General features: G+C 50.7%; 1 protein-coding gene across 8 annotated transcripts; it reads right to left on the bottom strand.

Moving 5' to 3' along the window:
* Positions 1-498: 498 nt before the first annotated feature.
* Aqp7 (aquaporin 7) lies at positions 499-14,909 on the bottom strand. Of its 8 annotated transcripts, none has more exons than XM_057790714.1 (8): positions 14,803-14,909; positions 13,635-13,709; positions 11,615-11,732; positions 3,117-3,243; positions 2,559-2,696; positions 2,223-2,341; positions 1,869-2,086; positions 499-1,563 (listed from the first exon to the last, which is right to left on the bottom strand). In XM_057790714.1, exons 2-8 carry the CDS (start codon positions 13,658-13,660, stop codon positions 1,311-1,313), a joined length of 999 nt encoding a protein of 332 aa, XP_057646697.1. In that variant the 5' UTR covers positions 13,661-13,709; positions 14,803-14,909; the 3' UTR covers positions 499-1,310. The 8 variants fall into 8 exon arrangements, with proteins under 8 accessions (XP_057646697.1, XP_057646698.1, XP_057646699.1 ...); XM_057790715.1 differs by having other exon boundaries at positions 14,819-14,909; XM_057790716.1 differs by lacking the exon at positions 14,803-14,909 and adding an exon at positions 14,477-14,539.
* Between the last annotated feature and the right edge of the window lie 3,968 nt (positions 14,910-18,877).

Genomic DNA, 18,877 nt, shown 5'->3' with positions numbered 1-18,877 from the left:
CAGCAGCTGTGGAAAGTGACGGCAGAAGAAGATGCTGTCTTCTGAGCCCTGCCTGATCCACCAGAAGTCCTCCCCGCTAGCTCATGAGGCCTTTTCATGTCTCTTAGCCCATTCGAAGCATTTGTCTCCTTGCTTCCTCCTTCCCAACTCTGGAATCAGTTCCTCCTAGTGGCAGGGAGAGGGAATTAGAGGCCAACCCCATAAAAGCTTTCACTCCATACCAAGCACTCCAAAGAAAATAAAAACTGATTCTAGAAATGGATTTGAAAAACTTCAGCCAGGCAAGGGTGGTGCACGTCTCTAATCCTAGCACTCGGGAGGCAGAGGCAGGTGGATCTATGTGAGTTTCAGGCCAGCCTGGTCTGGACAGCGAACCAGGTCAGCCAGAGTAACCATGAGAGCCTGTCAAAGGAGGAAGAAGGGGGGGGGGAGAATACATACACATACATGCACACACACATCACAGATGAAAGACAAACACACAGTGTTCATGTGGTATTAAAATTTTTAATTAGAACAAATGGGTCTGGAGAACTGTGGATTTGTTAGTTGATAGATATTATCTGGCATACACAAGGCCCTGGGTTTGAGTCCCCTGCATCCCATATAAACTGGGTATGGTGGACACCTGGAATCCCAGAACTCAGGAGGGTGCCAGAGGATCAAGAGTTCATAGAGTTCAAGGCCAACCTGGGCTACACTAAATACCCTGTTTCAAGGAGAGGGGGTGCAAAGCTAAAAAGACCACTAAAGGCTCTGATGAAAGGGTTGAAATCCTGATGTCAACTCTTGGCCTTGCCTTCTCTGCTCCAAACTGGACAAAGAGAGAAGCGGGAGACCCCAGGGCACCCCTAAAGATTCCCCAAATCTGCCCACAACCTGCTACCTCTGGTCTTTTTCTCACTATCCCCCCAATGCATGTACCAATGCATGAAGGTCCACCAGTCTGTGTGGTATTCTTTACACCACTGTGAGGCCCCATGTAGACATTCTCCCAGGTCCACCCCTCCTGGAGTGGAAAGAATAGGGGTCTTTTGTTCCTGTGCCCCAGTGTTAAGAAAAGAGCCTGGAAGAATAACCCTGAAATATTCCAGGCAGGGTGGTAAATGCCTAAATTCCCAACACTCAGGAGGCAGAAGTGGGAAGATTGCCACAAGTGCAAGGCCAGACTCCTCTACACGGCAAGTTCCATGCTGAAATAGCTCCCAGAAGAGCCCAGGAGTCCAGCAACAGGAGGTCCCAGGGAGTGAGGGCCACCGTGTTTGAGGTGTGCTTTATTGCAGTAAGGATATGGTCACAGATAGCTCTACTTAGAAGCGCTCTACAGGCACAGAGTCACTTGGGGGTGGAACAGGTTGGGTGGAAGCTGGGGTCGTAGAGATGGGGGTGAGGAGAACCTTGGATGATGATACGGTTATCTTCTGGTCTCCTGCTTCAGCATTCTCCAAACTCTGAGGTTCCCGTGGTATACTGGAGTGAATTAGGCCCAGGTACACAATGCCACCTATGTAGGAGCCCAGGAGGGGTGCCACCACTGGTACCCACCACCAGTTGTTCCCAGCTCTGCAGGCAAAGAGAGGGAGGCCTGCTGAGGACACTGATGCCCAGGGTGCCATTTCTGTCCAGTTCAGACCAACATAGGGGGAGCAGAGAAGCCATCCCATCAACCCTAAGGGACCCTCAGCCTGACAGCAGCAACAGGATCCACATCTGAAGATGTCTGGGCCCCTCCTGGTCCCAGACCGCCTGGAGACTTCATGAGACTCTCCTGAGCTGCCCTAACAGCTCATCTCACAGTCTCTGCATGCAGGGAACCCCCCACCCCCCGGGAGAAAGCTGACAGGAATGGGGTCTGGCAGGGGCAGTACCTGAACACTTGTTTGCCCCAGCCAGCAATGAAAGTGAAGAAGCGGGGAGGCAGGTCACGGGACGGGTTGATGGCATACCCCGAGTTCATGCCCAGGGACACCCCAATGATGCAAACAAGGATGCCTATCACCAGGGCCTCAGTCCCCTGAAGCGCTGGATTGTTCTGCTTGTCTGTGATGGCGAAGAGACCCAGCTGGAGCAACGCGGTCAAGAACACCTGGGGAGTAAACGCCATGGCAACCCACTGAAGGCATGGCCACATCACAAGTGCTCAGGCAGGACCCCAAATCTGTAGTGGCAGAGACATGTCTTGGTACAATCCCATCCAGAACTCTTCTGTCCTGATCACTGACCTCATCCAGGAAGCCCTGCCACAAGGTCATGTGTTCAGGAAGATAGGTGGCAAAAATGTTGGCAGTGGCCAGGGAACCAGTCACCAACAGGTCTCCTCCCGCAAAGTGGTCAATGGCACCTGTGGAGATGACAAAGGTTGAGTTAATCCCCACGGGGGTCCCGGAAAGGAGGTTGTGGGGTAAGCGGCTGGGAATACTTCAACAGCTTAAATCTGCTAGGTTTTGGGGGGTTTTGTTTGTTTGTTCTTATTCTTGCAGGATAGGAGATACCAGGATGGAATCTAGCCGTCTTTCAGAACAAGAGTCTGGAGACAGACCACCCAGGAAGAAACTCACCGTAGAATAGTAAGTAGGTGGTGGCCGCAGCTAAGAAGGAGCCCAGGAACTGGCCCAGCACGTATATGGGGAATTTCCTCCAGGGCATCCGGCCTAGTGCACAGTTGGCGAAGGTCACGGCTGCGTTCATATGGGCTCCTGTCATGAGAAAGAGCTGGATGAGCTGCTGGGTTAAAAGAAACAAGCAACAAAATGAACAACGACAGCATCTGCAACAGTAAAAAAGAAAAGCCACGGTGTGGTGTGTCCCCTGTGACAAGAACTCCCTCGTTTAACCCTCAAATGGCCACGCACAGCTGGGGCCATCATCTCCAGCTTTACCATAAGGCAAGAGAAGGCAAATAACTCCTTTGCCTAAGATAACCCAGCTAGTAAAAATGGTGAGTCAAAAGGTCCATGAAGAGTTTGGGGAAGACAGGTTTTCCCGGGGGTTCTCCCTACGGGTCACCTACAGGGGCAGCACTAATTGTGCCAGAGAAGGGGCTTCCTGAAGGGGGCAGAAACAGCCCACCAGAAAGACTTGCTCTTTCCTGTAAGACCAGATAGGGGCTCACTCACCGGAGATGCCGCCTCCCACGTGCACGCCCATGGTGACTCCGAAGCCAAAACCCAAGTTGACACCAAGATAGCTCCCCATCTTTTGTTCTCCTAGAACCATATGAGCCACGGAACCAAGGCCAAACACCTGTGAGGGAGGGTTTCTGAGAGAGCCGCCTGCCCAGCATCCCCCATCAGAGGAAGACTCAAACCTCAGTTTCCCCTCCTGACCACCCCACTCCCAAGCCCTCATCCCTGGGCCTCCCCAGCATCATTTATAAAGACCATGCCTTGTCTCTCTACAGTCTTTCCTTATAAACTTTCCTCCTTGGTCCCTAGTGAGGCCTCTCAGACCTGAGTCAATGAGAGCTGGATGATGGGTAGGGTACAGAATGATACGGGATGGTACGGGAAGATATGGGAAGGTACGGGATGGTACGGGAAGGTACGGGATGGTCTAGGATGGTACAGAATGATACGGGATGGTATGGGAAGGTACGGGAAGATACAGGATGATACAGTCAGATAGTTTGAAGTGGGGCCTCACGGAGGACAGCTGATGTCTCATCCTACAAGCTTGCCTAAGGAGGTCCTAATAGCCCATCTGAAAGAACTATTATTCTCCCCAGTTGACGATGGGCTATCTGAAACTGGATGACCTATTCAAGGTCATGTTACCTGTGACATGATGAGCCAAGCATGAATCTAGGAAGCCATCTGTGCCAACCCTTGTTGCCATTAATGCCTTTGTATTTTTAGAAATACTAACTCCTCAGGTAATGGTGGTGCACAACTTTAAGCCCAGCGACCGGGAAACAAAGGCAGGCAGATTTCTGAGTTTGAGGCCAGCCTGACCTATAGAGTGAGTTCCAGGACAGCCAGGGCTACATAGACAGATACTGTCAAATAAATAAATAAATAGAAAACAAAACAAAACAAAAAACCAAAACCAAAACTAACTCCTCTGCCTGTAATACCTGATCCTACATCACATAACATTTAAGGGACCAGCAAGAATGGCTCAGCAGGAAAATGTGTTACCGTCAAGCCAATATGGACATGTACACATACACGTGCATGTATACACACGCAAATAAATAAATAATGTATAATAAACTTTTTTTGATTCTTTTCAAGACAAGGTCTCTCTCTGGGTAGCCCTAGCTGTCCTGGAACTCGCTCTTGTAGACCAGGCTGGCCTTAAACTCAGAGATCTGCCTGCCTCTGCCTCCCGAGTGCTGGGGTAAAGGCGTGTGCCACCACCATCCAGTTCATAATAAACTTGTAAAAGTAAAAATGCACTTACACTCAGATGGCACTTCCTTAGGGATGTCCATGTCTTTGGGTGTGAGTCGTGAAGAGATCCCTACTTTCAGGCTGCTGGCAATCAGTCTCCTCATATGTGTCCTCTAAACTGGGAGTCACTGACCATGTATGGCTGTTACGTGCTTGAGTGTGGCTACTGCAGACTGAGATCTGCCATAGTGAAAATAAAGCACACTCCAGACTTCACATCCTTAGGATCAGAAATGAGGACCACTTAAGCAGTTTCCCACTGACTACACATTGGCATGAAGTCTGGAATATGTGGGCTAACCACCATGGTGATTCAAAACATTTTCACCCGGTTCTTTTATCTCGTTAATGTGGCTGCTACAAAGTATTCAACTGTATATCTGACGTTGCATTTCCCTGTACATCTTTGTTTATGGGAGGAAAAAAAAAGAAGGAACTGTGGATATGAGAGCTGGAACTAACTCCATCTGTGAATGACGTCACCAGCAGAGGGCACAGGGCTGAACCTGTGACATCACCAGCAGAGGGCACAGGGCTGAACCTGTGATGTCGCCAGCAGAGGGCACAGGGCTGAACCTGTGATGTCGCCAGCAGAGGGCACAGGGCTGAACTGTGAGGACTCATGGTGGGTGTTAGGAATCTCAGTCAGAGCCAGAAATGGAAGAAAGGGAGAGATGGCGTCCCAGGAGGGCAGAGTCAGCTCTGTCAGAGCAGCCTGAGTCACACGGATAAAGGTCTAAAGAGCAGTCTTTCGGGTGTGACACTCTAAAAGTCATTAGTAGGCACTGAATGTTGTGTCCCCAGGCTCTGGGGGCAGTGGCTGGGTCCAGAGGTTGAGAGGTACATGGTGGCGAGGAAGAGTCTAATTCTTTGTCTTGTTTTGAACACAAGGTCTCACTATATTCTGCAGAATAGCTTCAAGCTCCCAAGCTCCTAAGCTCAGCCATCCTTCTGTCTCAGACATACATCACTGTGTCCTGCAAAGATAATTTTGAGGGACAATGTTGGGTTCTGTCTGTTGTTCGAGGCACTAAGGGTGAAATTCAGACCATGATTCATGCAAGTAAAGTGCTGTGCCATGAAAAGCCGCAAAAGAGAAGGAGGGATTGGAAGGAGCCGGCAGAGACTAGCGGCATGTTTGTGTCCTGTGTTGTGTTGGGAAGGGAGGCTTTGGTATGCTCATAGGCAGAGAGAGAGAGAGAGAGAGAGAGAGAGAGAGAGAGAGAGAGAGAGAGAGAGAGAGAGAGGAAAGAGGAGAGAGGAGAGGAGGGAGAGGAAAGAAAAGAGAGGAGAGAGGGGAGAGAGGGAGAGAAGAGTGAGATGGAGCCGGGTGGTGGTGGCGCATGCCTTTAATCCCAGCACTCAGGAGGCAGAGGCAGGTGGATCTCTGTGAGTTTAAGGCCAGCCTGGTCTACAAGAGCTAGTTCCGGGACAGGCTCCAAAGCTATAGAGAAACCCTGTCTCGAAAAAGAGAGAGAAGAGAGTGTGTCTGGGTGGGTGACGGTGCAGAGGTTGAGAGGCTCCTGGAAGGAAGCCATCTATTCTAGCTGAGGGGAGGTGAGAGGCACAGGATGGGAGGAGCTGGGTACGGGGGTTGCTTGATGATCTCCTCTGGTGAGTGGGAGATCAATCCTCTGGTGAGTGGGAGATCAAGCGGTCTTTTTTTTTGTTTGTTTTTCGAGACAGGGTTTCTCTGTGGTTTTGGAGCCTGTCCTGGAACTAGCTCTTGTAGACCAGGCTGGTCTTGAACTCACAGAGATCCGCCTGCCTCTGCCTCCCGAGTGCTGGGATTAAAGGCGTGCGCCACCACCGCCCGGCAGATCAAGCAGTCTTAAGAGTGGGGGCACAGCTGGGAAGAGCCAGGCCTAGTGTGGTGAAGGCCACCTGTAGTCCCCCTACTCCAGAGGCAGAGGGTTCTGCACTGTATCTTCCAGGCCAGCCAGGGTCCAGAGCTGTAAATGTAGTGAGACCTTGTCTCTAAAAAAGAGGGAGGGAGTTAGGGAAAGAGGTCAGCTCAGCAGTTAAAGCACGTGCTATCCAAGTGCGAGGACCAGAGTTCAAATCTCCAGAAACCCACTTAAATGTGGTGGCCCACCGGTAATTCCAACCTCAGAAGGCAAGGGCAGGGATTATCTCCAGAGTGATTGGCCAGCAAGACTAGCCACATCAGCAACATCTAGGTTTGATTGAGAGACCCTACCTCAGTGAGTGAGGTGAACCATCAGCAAGCTCTAGGTTTGATTGAGAGACCCTGTCTCAGTAGGCGGAAGGGTGATGATTCTCAGCGTGAGTCCTTGGTCTCCATGTGCATCGCACACCACAATGAGAAATGATTTTTTTAAAAAAGCAAGCCACTTGGGCATAGTAGTACATGCCTGTAATCCCAAATTTGAGGTTAGCCTGGACTACATAGTGAGACTCTGTCTAAAACAAACAAACAAACAAACAAACAAAAAACTCTGGAAAGATTAGTGGCTAAGAGTACACACGGCTCTTGCAAAGGACCTGAGTTCAGTTCTGAGTTCCCATGTCAGGTGGCTCACAACTGTCTGTAACCCCATCTTCAGGGGAGTCTGATGCCTCTGGCCTCTGTGGGCACCTGAACTCGCATGCATATATACACTGGTCAACATGCACGCAGGTGCGTGCGCACACACACACACACATACATACACACACACACTTAAACATAATTTTAGAGTTCGAGACCAGCCTGGTCTACAAGAGCTAGTTCCAGGACAGGCTCCAAAACCACAGAGAAACCCTGTCTCGAAAAAGCAAAAAAAAAAAACAAAAACAAAAACAAAACAAAACATAATTTTAAATGCAACAAACCAACCAACCTTAGGGGAGAAATGAAACAACCACAAAAGCAAAGAGAGGGGCAGTTGAGGGGCTCTCTGAGTCCTGCAGGAGCCCAGGACAGGTGCAGGGGAGCCCCGAGATGGCCTGGCCAGTCGAGGAGAAAAGGCAGCAGGAGAAAACAGGAAGGAGGCCAGTCCCAGGCTGACAGGCTGGGAGAAGCAGGAAGTAACAAGGCCTGGGCAAGCAAGGAAGGCCTTTAGAACGAAGGTCCTACTTCCTCTGTTTGTCTCACGTCAAAGCCATTGACTTTGTTGTTCGTTCTTGAGACAGGCCTGCTCACGGCTTATGGCAATCCTCCTGCCTCCATTCCTGGAGTTCTGGGATGACATGCATGTGCCACCACACCTGGCTTCCAAACCAGTTGCTAATGATGATGAATGCCTGAACGAGCTTCACAGAATGTGATCCTGCTGCTGGGTTTGCCAGCAGCAATGCGTGCCTGCATCCACCCAGCACGCAGCTGCATCCACCCAGCACGCAGGTTTTGTGTGGAGAGTTGGATTAGGGAATTTCAGCTGCCCTTGGAAAATGACACAATCCGGGAATAATAAATGACCCTCATTCCACTCTCCATGACAACTGAGAGCTGGACCCGTAGTGGCTACACCCTTATACAAGGACCCTTATATAAGATGGCAAAAGCGCTTTGCCCCCTTCTGGCAGTCCGAGGCATGGGAGTTTGCAATTCTTGCCCTGTAACTCACAGGGACAGCCTGGTTTCCAGGGCCCTGATGGCTCCAGCCCCTCCTCTCCCTGTCAGTGAATGTACCCAGTCCACCAGAGTGCCAGCAACTGTCAGGAAGCCAGCTCTCAGAACAACAACCTCGTCCTTGCTGCAGAAAATAGGGCCCAAGGTCACATTGGCCTTTTTTGGCACAACCTTTACCCTGGTGATTCACTGAGCTTCCTATAACCAAAAAGCCCCCACTTCTTAGCACAAGACAAGGAGCTAAAAATAACAACGGCACATTGTCCTCCCAAAGTTTTTCTTACAAGTGTTCCTCACCCCTCACAGAAAATCAGGGAAGTGAACGCTTTCGCTCCCATTGAGCAGACGGGGCCTGAAGCCCCCCAAGGTGTTCTTTTTTTTTTTTTTATTCTTTTTTAATTAAAATTTCCAACTGCTCCCCGTTTCCCATTTCCCTCCCCTCCTCCCACACATTGCCCCCTCCCCCCACTCCCCTCCCCCATCCCCACTCCTCTTCTCCTCCCCCCAGTCCATTCCCCCTCCCTCTCGATACTGAAGAGCAGTCCAAATTCCCTGCCCTACAGGAAGACCAAGGTCCTCCCACTTCCATCCAGGCCCAGGAAGGTGAGCATCAAAACAGGCTAAGCTCCCACAAAGCCAGTTCATGTATTAGGATCGAAACCTAGTGCCATTGTCCTTGGCTTCTCATCAGCCTTCATTGTCCGCCATGTTCCCAAGGTGTTCTTGAACTCCCCAGAGAGTGAAAGCAAGTGCCCTGCCCCAGCTGGAGGAGGGTTAGCTAGCCGAGCCCCTAGCAAGCCTGCCATCTCAGAGCTGAGTAGTGAAGGATCAAGACATCACCCTGGCCTGGATTTGATTTAGACTTTGTCGGATGACTTTATCTCATAGAACCTTAATTTCCCCATCTGTAAAATGGGGTGATAACAGTACCTATCTCAGACTGGACATGATAGCACACTCCCTTAATCCTAGCTCTCAGTGGACAGAGGCAGGTGGACTTTTGTGGGTCTGAAGCCAGTTCGGTCTACACAGTGAGTTCTAGGACAGCCAGGGCTATGTGGAGAGACCCTGTCTAAAATGATAATAATAGCACCTATCTCACAGGCCACTGCAAAGCTTTGGGGAGGGGCTTAGCATCCTAGTGCTTGGTAAGAGGCTGGGAGATGCAGGAAGGGGCAAGCCTCACGTCAAAGCCTCGGCTTTGCTGTTTGTTCTTGAAATAGGTCTTCTCGTGGCACCTCGGGAGCTGCTCTCAGTAAAATAAAAGTGAGAGGAAGCCTAGCACGGTGGTTGACACCCTTAATCCCAACACTCAGGAGGTTGGCCAGGAGTTGAGGCTACCCAGAAATATCCTGTTTTAAATAAACAAACAAAATTTTCACAGGAAAAACAGTTGTTGTTTTTCACTTGTTGCCAAGACTGGCAACTGGAGTTTGATCCCCAGGACCCACAGAGCAGAGAACCCACTCCCATGAGCTCTCTTCCAGCCTTCCAACCCTTACTGTGGTATGCTTGCGCCCACACAAAATAGACGCAAACACACCAAAGGAAAAAATTTAATTTAAAAAATCCAAAAGGAAGGACTAGGGGCAAAGCTCATGACACGCGATAGAGCACTTGTCACACGTACAGCTTCCGGGTTTGATCCCCGGCCCCATACTGCCAAAAGAAATAAGAAAAGCAAGCAGATGTGGGCATGTGTCAAGCCCTGGGCAGTCCTTGCTTCCCCTAGGCACCCGCCAGCCTCCCACATTCCAAGGTTTAACAGCCTTCATAGGACTGGAATGTTTGGTCATGAATGAATTACTTCGCCCTGGGTTAAGGAGGGACAAGACTGGCTGTCCTCCCCACAGCTCAGGAGCCAAGGAAGGTATGGATGGAGGTGAGGGATTCGGAGAGGAGAGGAGAACGCCTGTCAATATAACAGAGAACCTAGTGCGTGCGCATGCACACAAACACAACACACACATACACACACACACACACATGCATGCACGCATGCACACACACGCATGAACAATTTTTTAAGACTTTTTTTAAATTTTTAAATCCAGGCTGGAGAGATGGCTCAGTGGTTAAGAATACTGCCTGCTCTTCAGAGGACCCGGATTCAATTCCCAGCACCCACATGGCAGCTCACAGGAGATCCAACCCTCCCTTCTGGTCTCCACAGACACTTGCACTGGCATATATGACCCACACTCGTGTGTGTAAAATCAAAATTAAATCTGCAAAAGGCAAAATAACAATAACAAATAACAAGGAACCAACTCTGTACTGGGTGCTGGTACTTGGCTTCCTCCGTGTACGTCTGCCTGCCGGCTGGATGCTAATATGCACCTCTGCCAGCAGAGACTCTAACTCTCTAACAGGTAAATGCACATGGAACTCGGACCCAGCTCCCGAACCCAGGACCTGGGTTTCCACACTAGGAAACTAGGAAGTCAGGCTTGGAGCCAGGGAGAGATCTACTCCGGCCAGCTGTGGATGGTCGGGGTAGGAGAGGAGCCTACGTGTCCTGAGCCACTCCCCTGTCATTAATTCTGAATAATTTTATAACCATCCTCCATAGCGAACTTTACCTCTTTCTTTGTCGCATCCATGAGCACCAGAACCCCCTCTCTAGCGACCTCCTGAGTCTCTCCACGACATCTCTTCTCCATCCAAATTAACTTCTCCTCTGGGCCTGTGCCGGGACTCTGCTCCAGAAAGGCCCCTCATCTGACCCTCCATCTGCCTTCTTCCCTGTCCCTGGCTCTGTCACCACCCACCCTCCATCCTTCATAATGGCACCAGCCTGATGACTGGCTCCTTTCCACAGTTGCCTCCTGAAATCCAAACACGACCGTAACATTTGACTATTTTTTAAAAAGGGTGTGTGCGCGCGCGTGTGATGGCCGTGGGGAACACACGCCCAGTGAGCGTGTAGGGGTCAGAGGATAATCCTATGGTGCCCTGTTCCCCTCCCGTCTTTACCTTAGCTTCAGGGACTGAACTCAGGTCATCAATCAGACGTGCGCATCAAGCCCCTCAACCTGCTCAGCCTTCTCTTCATTCCCCTGCTTGTTGGCCTCCCTAATTTCCCTCAGACCAATTCTCAAAGGTCTCCCCATCTTTCACTGTGCAGCCCAAGACTGGTCTTGAACTTGCCATGTAGCAACAAGACAAAAAGGACTCAAGCTCCCAATTGCCCTATCTCAACCTCATCCTACAGGTGAGCTCCACCCTACCCAGATCTCTCCCCACTTTCTCTTGTTTGACTTGTTGATTCTCTGCATTTTGTTTTTGTTTGGAGACACTTCCTTGCAGTGTAACCCTGGGCAGCTTAGAACGTTCTATATATACCAGGCTAGCCTCACATTTGCCTCAGTCCTTGTGCCTCCGTCTCCCAAATGCTGGCATTGCAGACACACCCTCCCATGCCTTGCCTCTCGATCTTATCTCTATAGGTTCTCCTCTCTCCCTCATCCACTCTATCCTGGTCTGTCATGAGCCCTTGTCTGTCCCCAAAAGACTCGATGATGGGAAAGGCCTCTTCACTTTCCTCTGCTTCTCTCCCAAGCTCCCAGGGCAGAGGCAGGGGAAGGATTGATATGACCCCTGGGGTGGACAGATTAGAGAGCTGCCTTTGCTGCCCGCCCTCACTCACCATCATGACATAGGTGCTCATGGTCTCGGCCAGGAACTCCCGCACCATCTCCTTCTGCAGCACCCCCTGGATGTTCATGAGCACGGGCCTTGGGGGCATCGTGGCGTTCTGGGTGGACCTGAAACAGCAGACCAAGTCAACGAACGAGACAGTCAAGTCTGCCTCCTGCCCATCGGCCCTTCAGCTCATGGCTGAGTTAATGGGTAACCTGGTAGCCTCTCCCTATGTACCTTCTCCTCCTGTCCAGGGCAGTAGAAAGAGCTGGGAGGAGAGATACCTGAGAACCACAGGGACATGGAAAGAAAGGATGAGCCAGCCAGTCCTCTTCGTCCCTCAGCCCCAGATGGAGCAGGTAGGAGGGGTGGACCAAAATGTGGCCCCTTAGCAAAGAGGATGGACCAGGAGCTGAAAGTGCAGTCTGCATTGATTGGGGGTGGGGGCGGGAAGCAGACGGAAAATAGAGCTTGACTGTGTCTGTCTCTTCGCAGGAGTCAGAGCTGGGGGCCACAAGCCAGGGTTTAGGAGCAGTGGGGCGCTCTGCAGAGCACACGAGATATGACAGAGTCTGATGCTAGTCTCTAGCAACAGCACTGGAGCCTGAAAAACAAATCCAGGGTTCTTCAGAAGATGGGGGAGGGGTTCAGCAATGGCACTGGGCTCTGCACGGAGATGTTTGTGGTGGAATGAAGGGGGGGGGAGCAGAGTCTTACTGCCCTGTGTACCCTCAGTGCCAGGCCCACAGGTGGGCAGTAAATACTGGCTGAATGGATGAGAACCAGGTGATCTACGTCTTGTTCTTAACCAGACGAACACCCAAGCTTCCTAAAGTGCCTGACGCTTGACAACCGCTTGTTCAGTAAAACCTCTGTTGGAGAGACAGCTAGATGAACAGCGAGTTCCAGGCACCCGTGTCTGTTAGGAGGGCACAGGGCTGGCATGTGTGGAGGTGCTGGGTCTGGAAGATGAAGAGAAATGAGGCAGACGTGGCTAGGTCGGCCTTGGGAAAAGAGGGTAGTGGTAGACTCTAGTGGTAGACTCAAAAGTCTGAGTATTTTAGGGTGTCCGTGAGTAGATGTAAGCCATTATGGAGAGGGAAACATTAAAATGGACATGACCTCAACTTCTGGCTGGAGGTGAGGAAGAGGGCACCCCTACCGTGCTGAGGAAGAAAAGGGGGGCATGGAGAAGGTTCTTTTTACCTGGAACCCCAACAGGTCTTATGAAGGGAGTCTAAAGCCAAGCAAGGGGGACATGGCTGAGAGAGCAGCGCAGGGGCTGCTGGGTCGTGAGTCCGAGAGAGGACACTGCACAAACATCGCGCTCCCACGGCAAGGAACGGAATGAGCATGCGTGCTTGCCGGAGAGAGTAGCAAGTCCTACAGAGACCTGAAAACCAGAGGAAGGGGGCCTGGGAATGCAGGGTCTGCCCAAGGAGTGTGGCTGAAAGCGGGGTCTGCATGGAGAGCCTTATTGAAAAGCCTCGTCGGAAATGAGTGGAGGTGAAGGAGTGACCGTGGGGTTAAGTGTGCGGAGGGAGCTTCGAGAAGAAGGAACAGTTGCTGCAGGAGCCCGAGCAGGTGGCCAGAAAGCAAAGGGGCCATAGTGAAGCCTGGAGAGCAAGGAGAAGAGCGAGGCTTGGGGCAGAGGACGAGGTGGTAAAGGGAACCTAGCCACGGCCAGTGCAAAGACCTGGCTTTTATTTCACCCCAAGAGAGCTGTACCCGAGTCAAAAAAGTGATGAATTTGGTTCAGCTAAGTGCCATTCGGGAGAGTCAGAACCTGTTCACCAATCCTGGATCCTCATCTTGAGCTTCCGAGCTTCCCCTAAGCCCAGGGACCTGCTCTTGGCTGTGCCATGGGACATCAGAGAAAGGTGGGCTGGGTCAGGGGCTACTGGGTAGGTGGGAAAGAGGGGTCACAGGAGAGCAGCTGCTCTGAGGGAGATGCTGGAGACAGGACTGGGATGCAACCGAGGTGCTATGGTCAAGGACGGACTGGAGTCGGGGATGAGGATGCTTACCGCCTCGGCTGGATTGTCTGAGACATCGGATGTCTTTCTGGTTTTTAGATGCTGTGGAATCAGTGGAACCTAGGACTGAGGGACACGGAACTTGACCCCACATTCCCACCAGACCTCAGTTTCCCAAGGAAGAAGCCACTAGGCAGTTCTTGCCAGTGTTATGCCCCAAGCCCAGGGAAGCTGAGGGAGGGGGTAGAGGGAGGGAGAAGGAAGTTCTGCCTCAATCTGCTAGGGGTCCTGTCGTCTCACCCCCCTCTACCCACGCTGTCTCAGGACCCTGGACCTCAAGACCAGGCTCTTCAGAGGTCCTCCTTGTCTTTCCAAGTCTGACATCTATAGCTTTGGATAATGTAATGCCCAAAGTCTGCCCTTCCACCTTTCCTAAAACTTAGCCTGTACCCTATCCATCTCTCATACCATCAAGGTAACTCTTGAGTTGCCCTCAGCCAGGCTCTACCCAATTTTCTCTGGATGAAGCATCAATTTATGTATATATAATATACAAATAATATATACAAATAATACATAATATACAAATAACAAACACAAATAATATATTTGTATATTATATATTTTTATATACTATATATTATTTGTATATTATATATAATATATAGAATTTTTTTATTTTTCAAGACAGAGTTTCTCTGTGTAGCTTTGGAGCCTGTCCTGGAACTCACTCTGTAGTAGACCAGGCTGTCCTCGAATTCTCAGAGATCCATCTACCTCTGCCTCCTGAGTGCTGGGATTAAAGGCGTGCACCACCACCACCACCCCACCCCACCCACCCCCCAGGATCAACTTATATCCTTAACCCTAATGGCAGAAACCCTAGTCCTGACCCAGCCTCTGAGGACCACTCTAGAGCAGAAGGCAGCAATGGACCCATCTCTGACTGCTTCCCTCCTGCCGTCTTCAGAACTGGATCCTCAGCTGCTCCCTCCTCCCCCGCACCAGGGACAGTGCAGCACACCCTCCCAGCTCTCCCTCCACTCAGCAACTCCGCCAGAGCCAAGTTACAGCTGATCTGTCCGTGTCACACAGCCACATGGGGCTGAACTAGAACAGAAAGTCATACTTCAACTCCTGATGAACTTTCTTTCCCAACAATCCCATAGTCACCCCTATGTGGTCCCTGCTGGGCTTGTCCCACCACATCCCAGCCTACCTGCAGCCCCACTCACTCTGCCTCCGTCTGGGCCCCTTCTGCTAATGTCAAAACTGGTCTAGATTCTGTCCCTCCATCGCTGAGGCAGGCTCAAGCTGCGGCTGGAGTTCTGCCGTCTTTAAGTGCTCAGTTAGAGTCTGCCTCTTATTCCTGCCCAGGGTGGCCCTGAGGCCTGTTGTGCTCCTCCAGGGAAGAGGTCAGTAGGGCAGGGGTTTGGCTCATGCCACTTAAGCTAAGTCTATACACAGTGCCCAAAATAGCATCCCTGCGCTTGCCAACAGCACTGTGGGGATTGGGTTCTGAGGCAGCCCTTGTGAGGTCAGAATGGAATTCCAGGCAGGAGTTCTGGGTTATAGTCCCAGAGGAAAGGCCAGTCCTATAAGCCAAGTGTCTGGCTTATCTCTACGACCAGAGCCAGAGGTATAGCCTGTGGAAGTGCGCAGAGGCTCCTGTATTTCAGGATGTAGAGAAAGCCATGCAGATGAGGACTGTAGGTAGAAGTTTTCAGAAATCAACAGAGAGGAGGAAGGGTGGGGGAAGCAATTCTGGGTCAATCCTCAAAGAGCCCTCAACCTGAAGGAGAGTAAGAGAAATCAGGCTCTGTCCTCAGGGGTCCCCTATCTGGGAGGGGAGTGGAAAGTCCAGACCTGGTTTCCTGGGGGACCCATCCCAGGATCCATCTTCCAGACACTGCTGCTCTTAGGAAAGACAAGCCTGGAGCGCCATGAGAGAAACCAAGCTGCCCCAGCATGGGGCTGGGGCTCAGGGAAGTAGTGGGAACTCTCTCTCTCTCTCCACCTATAAACAAAGAGGTTGGGACTGAAGAGAGAACTCAGAGGTTAAGAGCACTGGCTGTTCTTCCAGAGGTCCTGAGTTCAATTCCCAGCAACCACACGGTGGATCCCGAGCATCTGTAGTGGGATCTGATACCCCATCCTAGCATAAAGTCAATAGAGCATTCATGTGTATAAAATAAATAAGAAAGAAATACATAAATAAACAAAGAGGTCCTCTGGATTCGGGAGCCTGGATGGGTCTAGAAGAACAGGCAGGCATGAACATGTCAGCAAGGGCTGTAGGGCTGTAGTGTGAGGGGGCTGCCTGATACTGGAGAGGCAGGCAGTGGGCAGGAAACCCCGGAGACCCACAGCCTCTTGATGGGAGAAGTTATAGGATGTGGTTGCCCAAAGGTCTTGTATGGGGCCTGGGTGGTGGTGGCTCAAGCCTTTAATCCCAGCGCTTGGAAGGCAGAGGTAGGTGGATCTCTATGAGTTCGAGGCCAGCCTGCTCTACAGAGTGAGTTCCAGGACAGCCAGAGATACACAGAGAAACACTATCTCGATAAACCAAAAAAGAAGGAAAGAAGGAAGGGGGAAGGGGGAAAAGAAAAGAGAAGAGAAGAAAAAAAGAAAAAAAAAAGTGGATATGGAAGGGGTTTGTGGAGAGAACAAATTCTGTCCTCTAGAGGGCGCCAAAGACCAGGCCTTGTCTAGAATCTGCACAGCATGCCTGTATCCTCACACCCAACATAACTCCCACAGCAGCTCAGGACTGCAGCCCCAGAGGCCAAAGGTTCTGCCTCACTCCCTAGCAGACCCGAAGTGGGCTCAGACCGCTGCATTTCTTCCAGGAAGGCAGAGCTGTCCCCTGAAAAGAGGAACACCTGCCTTCACCCCTGCCCTGTGTGCTGTCTGATCAGAGATGAGGAAAGCCGTGGTGACGCACGCCTTTAATCCCAGCACTTGGGAGGCAGAGGCAGGCGGATCTCTGTGAGTTCGAGACCAGCCTGGTCTACAGAGCAAGTTCCAGGACAGGAAACAAAAAACCACAGAGAAACCCTGTCTTGAAAAACCAAAAAAAAAAAAAAAAAAAAAGTGAGCTATGGGCTGGGCGTGACGGCACGCCCCTTTAATCCCATGAGTTCAAGGCCAGTCGGGTCTCCAGGGTGAGTACCAGGACAGGTAGGACAGGGTTACACAGAGAAAGCTTCTCTTGGAGGGAAAAAAAAGGGTGAGGGAGCCATGGAACAGGGTGTGGTGGTGCACACCTATAATCCCTGCACTTGGAAGGCTTGGGTCAGAAGTTCTGACGTTGAGGATAGCCTGGGCAATGCAGAGAAACTCTGAGTCAAATAAATAAACGTTTTTAAAAAATAGATTCTTCTCTTATACAATACATCCAACCGCAGTTTCCCATGAAACCAGAGCACGGCAGTAGGACTAGGATCTACGTTAGGGTCAGGCCAAGGGGCAATTTACTTAGCTGGATGTGGGAACCAAGGTGGAGACAGCCCCATCTGACTCACAGGCAAGCAAATGAAACTTAGAATTCATGGTAACGGGCAGAAGGAATATCTAGTCTAGAGAGGCAAGTCTTCCAGAAAAAGGCAGCATGGAAGCTGAATCCTCCAAGATTCAGCCACAGAGGAAGAGAATCCCTTTTGAAGCTGCTTGAAACCACAAAGGATTGTGAAAATCTAGTCTGGATGGGAGAGTGGTTTACAGAGCGGGGACACTGGGGTGGGTTTACTATGAAAGGCTTTACCTGGCTCTGACTGTATCCCAAGGGCCAGGCAGCTTCTAAAGGAGCAGAGCAAAGCCTCCTTACTGCACCCTTGAGGTGCTGGGCTTCCAGCAAATTCCAGGGGAGAGTCCAGTCAAAGAATGAGCGGGGGCTATCAGCCCAGGTGGCTCAGGGTTACCAGGAGGAGGGCCAGGACTGTGGGGTACGGGGGAACTAAGAAGGAATAGGTGGTAGGGAGGTGACAAACTAGGTACTGGGCTGCCCAGCGACTGTGGAGCCAGCTGGTAGCAGCATTGAGTTGCGGAGGGGCCAGCAAAACTCCGTTTGCGGAGCGTCGCCTAGGAGAGCCGATAGCGTGGAAGGTGGTCTCCTTGCCAAAACCCTGGAAGCTAGGAGACAGTTCCACGGAGGAGAGAAGAGAGGCAGCTAAAGGCACCAGGAGCAGAGGGAATTACGGATCAGAAAGATGAATCACACTAGCCTGGATAGGGTCAATCAGATAATTGGGGACAGAGAGGGCACACCCTTTCTCCCAAGAGTAGGCTCCGAGTAGGGTTACCACACAAAATGCAAAACAGTTAAATGTGAGCTTCATTTTAAAAGCTTCAGAAAAACAGTCTTTGCAATGTTTAGGATATATTTGTAGTAAAAAAAAAAGTAGAAAAAAGCTTCCCATTGTTTCTCTGAATAGTGTGTGTGTGTTTGTTTGTGCACCAGGAATTAACCCCAGATCTTTACTTGGTGTGTAGTGCCACCTTTAATCCCAGCACTAGTAACGCTGAGGCAGGAGGATGACAAATTTGAAGCCAGGCTGAGCTACATAACAAGTACCAGGCCAGCCAGGTCTGTATAGCAAGACAAGATTCTGTCCTGAGACAACAAAAACAGAGGCTAGACACAGAGGCTGCTGCTCTCCCAGGGGACCCCAGTTCGAGTCACCAGTATGGTAGGTAACCACTGCGACTCCAGGTCCAGGAGATCTGACGCCCTCTTCTGGCCTGTGTGGGCACCACGAGGTGTACAGACGCATGCAGGCAAAACACACACACACACATAAAATAAAACAAAAATTAAAAGACAAACGAAACGACGGACGGTGGGATGGCCGAGGACAAGCCCGAGGCCCCGAGTTCCATCCCAGGACTCAGACCGTGGAAGGAGAAAACTGATTCCCACAGGCTGCCCTCTGACCTCTGCGGATGTATACAGAAAACTTAAAATGTAAATTTTTTAAAGCTCAAATAATCAAGCAGGGCATGGATAGTAGCCACACCTTTAATCTCAGCACTTAGTTGGCAGAGGCAGATAGATCCATGTGAGTCTGAGGTCAGCCTGATCTACATTGTGAGTTCCAGAACAAGTCAGGGCTATGTAAGGAGACTCTGTCTCAAAAAAACAAAATAAATAAAGCAAAGGTAAAAAGCACAGACAAGCTTTGCAGAATGGCAGTATCATAACCAATGAGGTTTATCTGAGGCACTATTGTTGCTAACCAAAAAACCAAAAATAAAAATAAAAAGTCATAAACAAAAACAATGCTCTAATACTGTGC

This window comes from Chionomys nivalis, chromosome 16 (genome assembly GCF_950005125.1).
Source record: "Chionomys nivalis chromosome 16, mChiNiv1.1, whole genome shotgun sequence".
NCBI classification, from domain to species: domain Eukaryota; kingdom Metazoa; phylum Chordata; class Mammalia; order Rodentia; family Cricetidae; genus Chionomys; species Chionomys nivalis.
This window is presented reverse-complemented; position numbering and strand designations above follow the sequence as displayed.